Genomic DNA, 13,528 nt, shown 5'->3' with positions numbered 1-13,528 from the left:
TTTCTGTGTTTTTTTTTGAGAGGTTGCTAATCGTTTGTTTTCACTTGTTAAAATTGTTGCCTGAATCCATTGCCAATGCTAACTGCACAGTGCACAATGCAAGCATTTAAGAGGCTGGAGATATCGTAACCTTGGAAGATGTGGTAATTGTGGTATGCTTGTTATAATAGTAGGCTAATAATCTACTACCATAAATATATTCTCTGAAATGGATATGACCAGATTATTGAAGCTAGTCAGTCAAAAACATTTAGGTTATACAAGTTTGATGGGATCATCTTTCAACAAACAGCTACTTGAGTCATTTAAAACACACTGAGTGATCGAAGTTTAGATATTTTTGCTGTATCATCATTTTTTGACTTGAGAAACTCCCAGACAGCAATCAGTCGTTTTTTGCATTGATTCAACGTTTGCAGACGTATAAAAAAGGACTGATTTGCAGTCTGGGTTACGGTAGCTCACAAATCAAAGTATCAAGAACGGTGTTATCTTTTGTAAGAGTTCGTCACGCATCATTAAAAAATCATGACATCACACCTATGAGTGACGATAGATCAACCTTTATTTAAAATTTTTGAAAGACGTTAATCACAGATCTATGGTTGGAAATAAATTTCTCACCCAACATGTAAACGTAGGATTATTTAATTCTAGATATGAGGTAATATCTATTGTAAAAATCTATGTAGACTAGTTTATTTCTACGTGATGCTTTAATTTTTCAGTATCACCGCTTCACTAACAGCCACAAAGCCTACGCATCAAGGAAATTAATTAATGAAGAAATTTCTGCTTTATTAAAGGTTTTTTTTTTAATCATCAAATTTTTTACTGGATTTTTGTTCGATCTGCGGCCAAATTTTAGGCTCACGCATGCATTCATAATCGTTATAGACATGTTTCATAACTATAGGTCTCGAGCAATCAAGCATAAGCTGCAAATTTCAATAGCTAGTATTTTATTAACTTGGTGTTGGCTGCAATACCTTCATAGAGACTTTTAGATAAGTGACACTGACCATTTACATTGAAACGTCTTCATAGCATAGCATCAGCACACAGATCATTTCAGACGTATTATGTCGTTGAGTTAACTGAAGTAAAACATGTGCTGATGTTATGGTATGCACAATCGCATTACGATTAGAAGGAAGCTGCGCTGGAGAAAAAAGTCGCTTTACAACGTTTGGGGCTTTTTTACCACAAAAGCAACTCAGGAGCAAAAAGCAACTTTTTTTTAAAATTGAACATATTTTCATCATACGCAAACACGATTTTGAACAAACCACAACTGAGCGGATTTACGCTCTGTCCAATCGTGCGTTAAGCGTTCTAAATACGTGAATTTATCTTATGGGTGTTGAAATGGAACAGAACATAGAATATTTACTTTTTTCCGCCACTTAAACTGTATTTCTATCTACGTAATCCTTTGAAGTTATTACACAAGTTTGTTTTATATTTAGGGCGTTTGGTGATTGGTTTCAAAATTTCAAATTATTTTACGGTTTAAATACATGCTTTACTTAAAAATGTTGAGTTTTTACGTTAAACAACCGAAACTGAAAGAAAATTAAGAAGTGGTTTAGTAATTGGGGTTTTTCACAAATTGTGTCATATGTCTTCTTCTATTACTAATACTAACTTATAGGCTACGCGTACAGTTTCTCAAAAGTGCAAAGCAAATATTTGCATCACGATTTACGAATACAATTTAGCTTTCTTTTCTTTTGTGAAAAGTATGACGCGAAGCTTGTATTTACGTCAGCACAAAGAATTTAATTAGCATCAAAGCCCCAGACAATTCAATTTAATATTTATTTTCACTATACACCATGCTTCGTCTGCTACAATTTTTGTTAGGATTTTTTATGTGATGGTTTAAAAGATTTTAAATTGCTGTTTTGGTCAAATGAGAAAACGCCTTTTAAACGCACGTGGCATGCGAATGCATGAAAACACAAAAGAAACTTACACCTTTTTGGTTGCACACATTTTTGACTAACCAACAGTGCTTCCTGTAATTATAATAGCACCAGTTTTATTTCTATGTTCATTAATGGCAATATCTAACTTTGGGCGACAGAATCCTAAAATTGTTTGTTTACATTTTGCACCCTATTCTTAGTAGTTTTTACTCGCTTCCCTGAATGCTGCATTGGCTAGTTTCTTATTAGCTGTTAGCATAAGTCTTCTGTAGAATTCTTAGTCATGTGTTTTTACTTTCAATGCGTGAAATTGTCATCATTTTACGATGTTTGTCACCCCATTTTTCGGGTGTTCTTAGTCACCTTTAAAACATATGAAGTATCAACAAACTGCTAATTATCTGAAAACGGATATTGCAATTAAAAATGTGACAAATATTTAATATTCCAATCAAAAAACCAAAATATTTTGCCCTCTTTTGAATACCAAACACTAACAACACCTGTCCAACGCGGAAAAGATGAATTAGAGTGTGATTGAGCTTGCCCATGTATGGTGATAAGTCATTATTCTCTTAGTGCTAAGCCACATTTTCGTGCTTTGAACGATGCTGATCAGTGCTGCATCCTGTTGTTTTTGTTGGATTTGAACTTTCTTTATGTGGTAAAAACAGATTTGTTTTATTATTAAACTATAGAGAAAACGTCTAGTACCCTGCAATTGTTTCAATTCAAACACTTTACAGTAGTTTGATTAACACACTTTGGTACAATCAGAAGCATTGACAGGGTGCCCAGGGGTACTTTTAAGCTGACTTTAGGGGCATGAAACTTCTCCAGATATTTATAAACCTATCGGAGTACTGTATATTGTTTAGCTGAAATGTGCTTGCATTTGGAGACAATCCTTGCATTTGAGAGGAACCTGCACTTCTCCTCAACGTTTTTCGTCGTATTTTTCCCTACTTTGATATGGTTTTTGTTTATTTTGAAGAAGTTTCTTGTGTTTGATTGAAGATTTTTGCTTTAGGAGTCAGGAATTTTATTGGTTCCGTGCCCAAATTATCCTTTCCTCCGGCCTGCGCACAGTTATATAAAAATAGTTTAAAAAAAAGCAAAAACGAAATGATTGATTAATTTTCGAAGGTATCATTTTTCTCCTCAAGTGCTTACAATGTTAAGTTGTAAACAATAAAGCTTGCAAAAAGTTATAAAGAGCTATGGAAGCAACAAAACTTTCACGAGATATTAATTTAACTTATATTTGAAGCAATTTATCAGAGGTCCAAAGGTTATGATGAATACCGGTGATGACATTTTCCTTTGAATGAATCAAAAATATTATTAATTTTAGCAATAATAATAAAAGAATTAACGAAGGGGATTTTCGATCTATTATAACATCCAGAAGTTAGTCACATGGCTTGCGTAGTTAGTCAGACTTAGTACATACGTTTTTCTTTTAAAAGCCCATCTGGCTTACTTTCTATAGTAAATGATTTCAACTTGACTAAATATGGAAGAAATTTAAAATTCCCACAAAATCATTAACCGGTCATCCATTCATGAGCCACAGCTTCATTTTCTATCGCTTTAGCCTTCAACTAATTCATTGCATTTTCCACCAATTTTTTATGCTTTTTATTGTGTTGATAGTGTTTTGTTTGTATGTTTTTTATTTGACATATAGATTGAAAATGGATCTTTACAATTTTGTATCCGTTAAGATGCTGAGTGATAAAGATCTCTTTATGTTTTTCTTCAAGACTAGTATTTATAAAGACAGAATGCTTTGTTGGAAGATGAAATAAAAACTGATACTACAATTTCTTAAGAATGTATTCACAATACAAAGTTTTACGCTACTAGAAAATGATTAGCCAACTTCAAATACGTGTTGAACCGAGGCCGTTGAACTCGTAGTATACCGCCACACTTTACGTGCTAGTGCTGTAGCGAGAGCAAGACCGCTTGGTAAGAGTGAGTTATGGCATTGCGTAGTAGCCGGTAAGGAGAAATCACCTCTCGAGAACATTTTCTTCTATCTCGTACTTCGCGCTTCCGATGTCTAGATCAGGTTATTTCGTATCATTGGTTATTTTCGCGTGTTCGCGGGTGATTTGTAGACAATCTGACGTCATAGAGTCTTTGTCAACATAAAACGCACCATATAAAAGGAGTGTAAGACCAAGACTTTATCATTCACTCGTCTCTCTCTCTGCTTTTCAAGTGACGATTTGAAGAGCTTGATCGCACTTGACTTTGCGGAATCGCTTTTGATGCAACCCAAATTCAAATGAATTGTGATAAACAGAGGAGATAATTTTTCTAAAACATAGTAGGAAACACTGACGTTTAACAATCGAAGTAGTTGATCATACTATTTTTTTCTTTTTAGATATTTATTGAAACGTGATAAGAAAGTATTTAACCTTGTAAAGTGTGTTTATTGTTTTTTATACTTTTATTTATTTATTTATTTTTGAAATCGTTCGACCTCGCAAAAGAAAATATGAAATTCATCGTCATCTTCATCTCTTTCGTCGTCTCTGCCGCTGCGTTTCCTGCGCTTCAAACAAACGCACACCCAGAGAGATCAGCAGAAATAACAGAATTGGGAAACCTGGAGAAGTTTGATCCAGCAGTTGCCGCAGTGAGTACTACATCCAGTTGCCGTAGAACAGTACATTGGTATTGCATTAGTATGTTACTTAATTTTATAGCGGTCAAAGTTTTGGATCTGCTTTTGCACAATCTTCATTATTATTAATTGTAAATCTTCATCATCATTAATTTTTAAATTTAGTTGCATTTAATAAAATTAAAATCAAACTAATTCATGTGGACAGAAGAATAATGCAAAAATACTTAGTGAGAATAGATGAAATAATATAATTTTATGCTTAATTAATTATTATATTGAGCGTTAAGGAACAAAAATATTCACACAATTTTGAAATGCGCATGATTAAAAAATATTAATTTATTTGTAAAAAAATTGTTAAATATTGATGGTTTTTTCAAAATTTTGTGAAAAAATGTTCACCATAATTAAACGTTTAGCATTGAAAAACATGAAAAAAAGCAGTGTCAGTCTAAAATAATGGATGATTTTGTTTTTGATTGCTTTAAAGAAAAAATCAAAAAATCTGTGCTTTTGTCTTACCATTTTATCTTAAAAGATTGAAGAAATACAATATCTTTTTTCTGGAATTTTTAAACTAAAAACGTTTAGCAAGTTCTTTCATGTATTTTCTTTATTATATGTTTCAAAACAAAATGAAACAAAATGAAAATGAAAATTTTGCCATACTTAGTGAGTTATTCAATGCTTGTAATCAATTCCATTTTTATATGAAAGTGCATGGCCACCTAGATATCTTTAGGTAGCAATGGTAGATGCAACAGTACAATTACTCAAAATGTTGACAAAGTTGTCTGTTATTTCTAAAAACAAAGACTTGTCTTGTTCTTCATGTTGTTTTTATAGTTAGTAAATTATAATCGGAAATTGTAAATAATTTAATGACCTAATGGTAAGACTCAGTCAAAGCCGTGTAAGTCAATACCACTTTTAACTCGGTTTCCTCAGACGACAAATGGTGCTCTCCGTCTGAAACTTAATTGTTTTAATTTCACGGATATTGTGATTCAAAAATAATAATTTTAAATTTTAAACAACTGTTACAAACGATCCTTTGATGCTTAAGTGATGTATTTCGTGAAGTGGTGTCGCAAACGAAACTGCAATTTTAAATTACCCTGTCTTAAGGTGCCTATGCCCTTTTCAAATCATAACAAACCGTAGGCAACAAACAGAAATTGTTCCAATGTAGACTGTTGTAAAACGTAAGGAAAATATCAATCATACTTTCTGGAGTCGCTTTCAATTTCACTGTCTACAAACCCTTAATAAAAATGACAAAAAGCGTTTTTTTATGGGTGCCATTTGATTTATTGAGCTATAAACATGGCATTATATTTTTCAGAAATATTTAGAAAAGTTTGGTTATATCTCCAAGAACAAGATGAAAAATGTAAAAGTTGGAGGTCTCATTGATATCAGAAGTTTTTCCAAAGCTATTGGGTAAGAGGAGTATAGATAATAATTTAAAACACAACGCTGTGTGAAATTCAAAGCTTATCAAAAAATCTCTTTTTGTGTCAATATAATAATGCAATTTTAGTTTTACGTGATGAAAAGCATAATAGTTTCATGCACTGTTCTTCACAGTTTGGTGTTTTGATTGTTTTTTACTTTTGTTAAAAATATTACTGTATTTTGTTTTCAGCGAATTTCAGCGCATGGCCAATATAAAACCAACAGGTCAGCTGAACAAAGAAACCATTGAAATGATGTCAATACCAAGGTGTGGTGTCGAAGATACCATGGGGGCTTTTATGATGGGATCAAAAGGTAAGCACAAATGTGAATGGGTGCTAGTTATGTTTACATAACAGTCTGTAAGTGTTAAAAGTGACATTTTTGTAACAACATTACAAGTACATGTAAAATCGTTATACCATCAATTATGAAACTTTGCTTGTGTCAGCGGTTAAACTTCTCTCCCATCCTGCAAATCAGCCCTTTTTACATTGATTCAACGTCTGCAGACCTATATCAGCATATGTCCCTAAAATGATCTTCAGAAGATGCGCTTTCTTCACTTATATTTGACTTATCACAAAGATTTCATAAAAAAAAAACGATCAAAAACTGAACAAGGAAGTTTATTCTTTGAGTTTAAATCTGATTGTGCCAGCTAATACAGTGACAGTAATCTTTAAACTGTTTGTCCTCAAGTTAACAATATAAAAAATTCTTATTGGCGTAGCAATGTTAAGAATTAGTTTTGTGTTTTCAGGAAACGCAGCAAATTCTAATTTCCAGAACAAAGCTCAACGTCGCAATGCAAAACGAATGAATAAAGCTCGGAAAAACAGACGGGGAAGAAGTAGATCAAAAAGATATAATTTAGAAGGTTTGTTCTTATGGTTTATCTGTAACACAGTCGCCTAATTTAAAGCTTTAGGTAGGAGGAAGTGGGATACGTCTACTAAAAAAAGTTTGTAATACGCATTTGATATTATGTAAATTTTCAAGAACAAGTCTAACCGTTAACCAATTGAAAAAAACTAAAAAAGTTGTTAGCCTTATAAAATTTTATTATCATGGGATTATTTTTTTAAAATCTTGAAATAAAAAGTTTGAACTCTGAAATGAATAAAGAAAAATTGAAATTACTAAAAAGATTTCTAAATTGTTATAAACTTGCAGGGGGACGATGGGACAAGTCGTTGATGAAATATCACATTTTAAACTACACTCCAGATCTGACAAGATCTCAAGTTAGAACCGCAATAAAAGAGTAAGTGGATCTCAACAATAAATCGGTGTTTTTTTATAGATAAAATATAGAGTTGGTAATGTTAAAATTGAGATTAATTCTTTTAAAAAAAATGTGCTTATTCCAATTTTTTATACTTATCTATGCGGCACTTTATAAAAATAAGTTTTCATATAAATATGGAAAATTTATTTTCCAACTTACCGTTTTGTGAATAACATGAGAATTTTTCTACAAAATTTAAAAAAAAAATTAGCTTTGTGCAATTCTAATGAATAAAAAACAATCTTCATTTCAGCGCTTTCGCCGTTTGGGCAAACTATACAACATTGAAGTTTGTTTCCACCAATAACCCAGAAGAGGCAGACTTGAAGATCGCCTTTGTTTCAGGAGACCACAGTGATGGTTCAGCATTTGATGGAAAAGGTAAGATTCTTTTCATTCAAGTTTTGTCTCTTCCCATACAAGCTTATGCTTGGATTGGATCACAAGATGAGAAAGCTAATCTTTAACTTCCTATCATTGCTTTAGAATTCGCTAAGTGGTTCTTGATTTTGTTGAAACCTGATCTCAAAACTCAAAAACGGTTATACAGCAAATCTTATAAATTTGAAAATATTTTGAGGATTTTATTTGATTAAAGCCTCTTTGCTCGAACGTATATTTCTAAAAGTTTCCTAAGGTCTGCAATCTGCATGCAAAACATGCTCTAGCTTTCATCCCTTCATTGTTTGTTATATCTTATTTGTATTTCATTGGTAATTGCAGAAAATCTACATATTTACGTCACATTATCTGTAAGTCTAATAAACCTTGACTATAACTTTTCAGGAGGAGTTTTGGCTCATGCTTTCTTCCCAAGCGACGGAAGAGCTCATTTTGATGAAGAAGAGACATTTACAGTGAACGGAGGCGGAAGAGGTACAACCATGATATAACCTGTTGGTTTAACAATGATTAACTGCTAAATGACTTGTCCTACGTAAATGATAAAAATCACAACATGGAATTTGAACAGTATCACTGTTGAGTTAATTAGTCATCAATTGATCCTACGGTTACGCTAAAGTGTACTTTGACGCATCAGTTTATCATTGTAAATGAGATAAGATATTGTGTCAAACGATTGAATGGTTTAAATCATGGCTTCACATATTATTGGCAGCGACACTAACCGGAGTTGCTAATCGTAATTTTGGGCTCATCAAACAAAATAAACACAGGCCTACAGTGGGTAGTTCACATTGGAAATTGCCACCAAGAGGTCACATACGCCAAGAGGTCACATTAGTTTCTGACATGGGGTTGCACAACAACGAAGTTTTAGAATCCTGACAACAACGATTGTAAACAAACTTAAACAGCTTATTTCCTTCCAGGTGTTGACCTGTTCACTGTTGCTGTTCATGAGTTTGGCCATAGTCTTGGTCTTGCCCATTCCGGTGTTTACAATGCACTCATGGCTCCATTTTATCGGTACAAGCCCAACTTCTCTCTTCATGAGGACGACATAGCTGCCATTCAGCAACTTTATGGTAAATTTTAGAAATGTTCTTAATGTTGTTGAAACAGTAAGCCTATATTTTTACAGATTTTGACGTTTTTGAGTGGTTTCTTTTAAATACAACAGATTCTAACTTATTCAAACAATAACCGATGTTTGTTTGTCACCGACAAGTCCACCTATTCTTATTAACTTGTTCCATTAATTATGAAAATAACTTTATCGTATACTGTATGCTTTCGAGATAGAACATCAAGCTACTGGACAATTTTATTTGCACAATTGTTAAAAACTGGTTGCCAAGTAAGTTTCTTACCGTAAACTTGAAAACATCAATAGTCTATCAATCTCGTCCATTTTATTATGAAAGTCTTGTCGGGGTTAATCGCGTTTTCTTGATTTTATTTTGTACTTCACGAATGCTTGTTAAATTCAAACTAAACAATAGGTAAGAAGAAGATCACCGATGAAACGAAGAAACCACCTGTGCCAGAAACTCCTCGAAAACCAAAAGTTACTCCGAAGCCAAGAATGGATGCCATGAAGATATGCGGAAAGCAAATATCTTTTGACTCCACGCACTTTGGTGAGTTGATTTTTGGTTTGCAAAGTTTATTAGAAAAAAACAACTTTGAAATATCATCAATCATCAAAACAAAAACCAATTCAAAGATTAAAACACAGAAAAAGTTTCATTGTATGCTCGACAAGCAAATGCAATCGACTATCTTAAATTTTTTATTGAAAGTTTTAAAAGTGAGGATATGTACTCAATATATGTTATTATTTTTTCAGATCATAGAACTGGTGTCCTTTATGCTCTGAAAGGAGTTTATTATTGGAAAATTAAAGATAATGGAGTTGTTCCTGGCTATCCAAGAAGAATCAACCGCTACTGGAGTGGACTACCTGGCAATATAGATGCATCTGTTTATTCCAAAATAACTGGAAGAACATACTTTTTTAAAGGTATTTAATCCTGTTCTTTCAAACTTGCATACAGCACAAAATATTGTATCTGACATTGTCAACCAATAGTGTAGTTACTACTGTATGATCAACTTAATATTGTTAATATTGATATTGATCATGCAATTAGACCACGTTCAATGTATGATTAAATAACATTTTATTTCTACATTATTGCGTTTACCTAAAAAAATCCTTTAATTTTACTGCTCATCATAACATTGGCCGTTTTTAATCAAAGTTTAGATCTTCGAAAATGCATATTTTATAACTTACCAACGCTCTGTAGCAGTAATGCAACCGTAATTCGCTCCTAAAATAATTATCTAAGGCAACATGATTGTTCACAACAGGTAGTCGAATATGGCGATATGATCAAAACAGAAATCTTGAACAAGGATTTCCTCAACCCGCCTCAGCTCTTGGACTGCCATCTAACCCTGATGCGGCGATGCAATGGGGAAGAGACGGCAGAATTTACGTCTTCAAAAGTGAGTTTTGAATGAAATAAACCGATTTGGGACAAGCATTTTATTACGACCGGACGGTTATTTTTGGTGGTATAAAGAAGTTGAATTAATGCCTATGTCTATTATATCTTGCATCTTCTATTATATGTTTATTATATATTATTATACGTTAAATGAAATATAGTCGTTAGTCTCTAAACCCTTGACTGCCTGTTTCACCTTAAAAGAAGGATCATCAGAAAGTCTTTATTCAAATAGATTCTATTTGAATAAGGACCTTCTGATGATCCTCCTTTAGGGTGAAACAGGCTGTCAAGGGCTAGAGACTAATAAATATATTTGATTTAATTTGCTCTGCTTGGCTTCTTGCTTGGCATTGAGCACTTTCTGTAGTATTAACAGTATTTATTGTTTTATTATAAGGTTACATATATGCAAAACAGTTAAATAAAATTTCTTCGATTGTTTAAAAGGTAGAAAACAACAAGCCAATTATTGCATCTGAGGATTAAATTGTTTTCCATAAGCTTTTCGTTTGTAAAAACACAAAAAGTTGCGATAGTTTGTTGCAAGTTTTTGCAAGTTAGCCGCGGTTGCAATTCAGTGGCATTTGAATTAAAATTGTACCTTTTGCAGACAATCACTTCTACCAGTTTTCTGAATATCAATTCTATGATGGAGTTCAAAGATTCCCAAAGCTAGAAATCGGAAGATATTGGAATGGAATACCCGCGGAGGTTGATGGAGCAATACAGTGGAAAAACGGTTAGAAATTTAAAATAAGTTTTCCAGACTAGGCTGCATGGATTTGATGGCTTTTTTGCAAATATGCGCCATATATTTGCTCATGCCATATGTTTATTGAAACACTCTGATTAACTAAACTAAGAAGAATAGTATAGCTTATCACCACCAACAAAATTTTAATGCAAACGATTTCTTTGTCTTTTTAGGCAAAAGTTATTTCTTCAAGGGTGATAAGTACTGGAGATTTTCCGGCATGGGAAGACAGGTTGACAAAAACTATCCCAAAAGCGTAAGAAGATATTGGATTGGATGCAATGAAAACACTGATCCAGCTGCAAGATTGAAAACTTCCAGTAAGTTAAAGTTTTTTCATTTCGAACATTTTATTGAATTTATTTTATATATTTTTTCATCACTTGCTTCCAACGTTTGTGTATAGTTCACCTTCTCATTTGTGGGTTCAACTCAATTCAAAACTAAACAACTACAAACTTGAACTAGAGTAATTAGTATCAATAAATTGGTTGTATTGTTATTATTTTAAGTAAGTAAATGTGTAAGTAGAGAAACAAACTGCATTTAAATCTGCTAACAAAATAATACATAAAATATTATTAGATTATTAAACAATAAATGCTATTAATACTAAAAAAAGTACTCAATACCAAACAAAAAAGTCAAGCAGAGAAAATTACATCAAATTCAGTTACTCCTTTCTAAAATCTGTACAGTCTGTGTCACTCTTATTGAGGATCATCAGAAGGTCCTTATTGAAATAGAATCACTCAGAAATAGAATCATTCTATTTGAATAAGGATCTTCTAATGATCCCCAGTTAGAGTGAAACAGGCCGTAAAGGTTTTAGAAAGTAGTAAGTGCATTTGATGTTATTAGATTATTATTTTAATATTGTAATTTTATGATCGGACAAACGAATTTGAAATAAATACACTACTTCATTAGCATCATTGTTCTGGTTTTAAAGTTATTTTTCATCATTTCGTTTTATTACTGGTTAGATATTGGTACTAATAATATTCCTTTAATTTTTCAGAAAGAAACAAGAATAAAACAAGACGTCACAGCCACAAAAAAGTAAACGGTGCCAGACGAGGGTCAATTCTAAGCAGACTCCAAGCACCATAAGAAAGATGATGGCATGAAAGCAACGGAGATAATGCAGTCTGCTGATTTTAGTTTATTTAAGGTTTAAACATAGCACTTGACGCCAGATGAAAATCACAAGATAAAACAACTGCTAACACCACATTGACATTTGAGTCCTTATATCGTTTCGTTTGTTATCATATGAATCAACTAACACGCCTACTTGTGCTTTGAAACGAAGTTTCTCTTTTAAGCGATTTACAATAAAGTGTTCAGTTTTTTAGATTACGAGGCAATACTGCTGTATTTTATTCTATTCATTACTTCCGTACTTTTTGTATCTACTGACTTTCCTTTATATTTGTTTTGAAGTTTTTATTTGAATAAGATACTGCAGAAACCGCCTTTACGGCGGCAAAAGCTTTATTGATAAGCGATACAAGTTTCCAAATCTGACTGACTTTATTTATTGTTGTGTTTAATTGTTTGGTTGCATCCTAAATGAAGGATTCTTTTTGTAACCTTTCATTCTCAATAGCATTAGGGCAAGCGGAACAAAAATTTTAGAAACATCAGCATGTATTTCATCACTCTTTTCAAGTAGACTAAACACGTTTCACTTGCCATACATTTTTACGAGCGTTTTTGTGACGAAGGCTAAATGTCACGTAAAACAATTGTTTTAATTTTGTTGTTTTGAACAAGAGGACAGCATCGCTACAGACGGATTTGTATTTATATGAGTTATTAGTGAATTTTCCTGTACTCCATTTTGATAAAATTTGCTATTTTGCGAAAAAAAAAAACTATATATTTTTTTATTTATGTAATGTTTTGTATTGTTTTTAATAAAATTGTTATTTAACAAACTGATATCTGGTTCGTCAGCATCAATAGAAAAACAGCTAGTCTTATGCTCGTGGAAGCCACAAGGCTAAGCTACAATGATTAGCTGGAAGTTAGGTAGCTCAAGGCAAGGTCAACTTTTCATTCAGCGCAGCACCATTTACAGTAGTGTGTAGGCTATATTTCAACGCAAAACTTTGCTGTACTATTTTTTCTGTGGCAAGGTTTGTATCAGAATTCTAGGCCTTTACAATCACACACTGCTGCCACGATTAATCTTCCAAACAGGGCTTTTTTACAAGAGAGATTTAAATTCTTCAATCAAGCAAGGATTTCTAATGTTTATTGTCAGAGTTTTTTGTTACTGAGGCCCAGAGGCGGCTGGTGGTGTTTTTGAACAGTGGGGCTGCAATAAATAGTCTAGGGGGCGAAGCCCGCCGCTGAGTTTGCCAAAGGCGAACGACTTCGCGGAGGGGTCTGAGGAAGGTCCCCCAGAAAAATTCGAAAAATTGCATTAAATTTGGAGCGTTCTGAGAATATATTTAGCCCAAATTTTGAAAAAATGCATTCAAACTTTGTTAAAAAGTTGATGTATTCCTAAGCCAT

General features: G+C 32.9%; 1 protein-coding gene across 1 annotated transcript; it reads left to right on the top strand.

Moving 5' to 3' along the window:
• The first annotated feature begins 4,337 nt into the window (after positions 1–4,337).
• Positions 4,338–12,949, top strand: LOC145770756 (matrix metalloproteinase-28-like). Its single transcript, XM_082582467.1, has 14 exons — positions 4,338–4,584; positions 5,921–6,018; positions 6,224–6,348; positions 6,797–6,913; positions 7,210–7,300; positions 7,578–7,705; positions 8,111–8,200; positions 8,659–8,814; positions 9,232–9,369; positions 9,579–9,752; positions 10,106–10,243; positions 10,859–10,987; positions 11,176–11,322; positions 12,024–12,949. The coding sequence occupies exons 1-14, from the start codon at positions 4,444–4,446 to the stop codon at positions 12,113–12,115; spliced, it is 1,764 nt and encodes a 587-aa protein (XP_082438593.1). The 5' UTR covers positions 4,338–4,443; the 3' UTR covers positions 12,116–12,949.
• Positions 12,950–13,528: the final 579 nt, after the last annotated feature.

The sequence above is a fragment of the Aplidium turbinatum genome, chromosome 1, assembly GCF_918807975.1.
Source record: "Aplidium turbinatum chromosome 1, kaAplTurb1.1, whole genome shotgun sequence".
NCBI lineage: Eukaryota > Metazoa > Chordata > Ascidiacea > Aplousobranchia > Polyclinidae > Aplidium > Aplidium turbinatum.
Note: the sequence above shows the minus strand (reverse complement) of the source record. Positions and strands in the feature narration are given on the sequence as shown.

What these genes read in the sequence shown, in the direction of transcription:
- LOC145770756 (XM_082582467.1), top strand. Translation starts at nt 4,444, where the DNA reads ATGAAATTCATCGTCATCTTCATCTCTTTCGTCGTCTCTGCCGCTGCG. An exon ending in AAAAAGATATAATTTAGAAG is followed by an intron (nt 6,914 to 7,209) that starts GTTTGTTCTTAT and finishes ATAAACTTGCAG; the next exon opens with GGGGACGATGGGACAAGTCG. An exon ending in CAGAATTTACGTCTTCAAAA is followed by an intron (nt 10,244 to 10,858) that starts GTGAGTTTTGAA and finishes TACCTTTTGCAG; the next exon opens with ACAATCACTTCTACCAGTTT.